The 1559-nt window shown below is 62.2% G+C and overlaps 1 protein-coding gene across 1 annotated transcript in view; it reads right to left on the bottom strand.

The window, feature by feature from the left end:
• The window catches only part of ITM2A (integral membrane protein 2A), a 12570-nt gene extending 12389 nt beyond the window's left edge, over positions 1–181 (bottom strand). Inside the window, exon 1 of the mRNA XM_027898824.1 lies at positions 83–181. Within this exon, the coding sequence (XP_027754625.1) occupies positions 83–166 (84 nt within the window). The 5' untranslated portion in view covers positions 167–181. The remainder of the gene's footprint in view (positions 1–82) is intronic.
• Between the last annotated feature and the right edge of the window lie 1378 nt (positions 182–1559).

Here is a 1559-nt window from a genome sequence, read left to right as displayed (position 1 = left end):
CCCCCCCCCCCCCCCCCCCCCCCCCCCACACCACAACACCGCCCCGCTCCTCCCGCCGCCCGCGACACCGCCGCGCCCGCACCTTGTCGGCCACGAGCGCCTCGGCCGCCTCCTTCTTGGGCTCGTCCTTGAGCGCGAAGGGCGAATTGAAGGCGATCTTCACCATGGCGCCGGCGCTGCTGCCGCGTCCCGGAGCGGCCGCGGGGACAGCGCGGGGAGGGGCGGGGCGGGGGCAGGACACGCCCCCCCCGTCGGCCCCGCCCGCGGGCGGCGCCCCCTGCTGGACAAGCGCCTCACGCGGCCCGCTCGGTGCCCCCACACCTTCCCCTCGGGATTGTCGGACGGGGATCGGTGGGATTGTTGGGGTGGAAAAGAGCTAGGGAGCATCTAGAGAGCGTCTAGACCGACCTCTGAGCAGTTGTCAACCGCCTTGTCCCCCAGCCCAGAGCGCTGAGCACCACGGCCAGGCCTTCCCTGGACACCTCCAGGGGTGGGCACTCCAAACCTCCCTGGGCAGCACCTGCCAAGGCCTGACCACCCTTTCCAGGGACAAATTCCTCCTGATGTCCCACCTGCCCCTCCCCTGGCCCAGCTGGAGGCCGTTCCCTCTCCTCCTGTCCCTGTTCCCTGGGAGCAGAGCCCGACCCCCCCCGGCTCCCCCCTCCTGTCAGGGATTGCAGAGCCAGAAGGTCCCCCCTGAGCCTCCTTTTCTCCAGGCTGAGCCCCCCCAGCTCCCTCAGCTGCTCCTGTTGCTCCAGCCCCTTCCCAGTTCTATTCCCTTCCCCAGACTCGCTCCATCCCCTCAGTGTCCTTCCTGAATTGAGAGGCCCAGACCTGGACACAGCATTCAAGGTGTGGCCTCACCAGTGCCCAGCACAGAGGGACAATCAGTTCCCCAAATCCTGCTGGTCCCGCTATTCCTGATCGGGGCCAGGTGCCACTGACCGCGACATAAACCACTTGGGGTGACCCAAACTCCCTTTTCTCCTCGTGTTTGTAGGGAGGACTGCACCCAGAAAGAGATGAAGAGCTCCTTTGAATGGTGTGATGGGCCAGGGATGGGGATATTTTCATCCAGGTATCCCCCTGCTCCTGAGAAATACAGCTCAAGGGTTCTATAACAGCCTAGGAGGCAGAGAACGCATCACCATTCATTTAACATCTCCAAAGAGGGACAATCACAGGATCACACAGAACCTCAGGATGGTTGGGGTTGGAAGGGACCTCTGCAGATCATCCAGGCCAACCCCCTGCCCAGGCAGGGTCACCTGGGGCAGGTGACACAGGGACACATCCAGGTGGGATTGGAATGCCCCCAGAAAGGGACACCCCCCCCCCAGCAGCTGTTCCAGGGCTCTGCCACCCTCCATAGATAGAAGTTTTTCCTCGCTTTGAGGTGGAACTTGTGGTGTTTTAGTTTCTGGCCAGAGCTCTCCAGATGTGGCCTCAGTAGGGAGAATAAAACATTTCATGTATTAGACTGTCTGAAACATTCTCCTTCAGATGGATGGAAATCTGTGTCTGTCCCACTGGAGTTTGGCTTTACAGCTCCAGAAAGA

Source organism: Empidonax traillii, unplaced genomic scaffold (assembly GCF_003031625.1).
Source record: "Empidonax traillii isolate 1590-97213 ecotype Southwest subspecies unplaced genomic scaffold, ASM303162v1 scaffold625:size414109, whole genome shotgun sequence".
Lineage (NCBI taxonomy): Eukaryota > Metazoa > Chordata > Aves > Passeriformes > Tyrannidae > Empidonax > Empidonax traillii.
The sequence above is the reverse complement of the archived record's forward strand: the minus strand, read 5'-3'. Positions and strand labels throughout refer to the sequence as shown.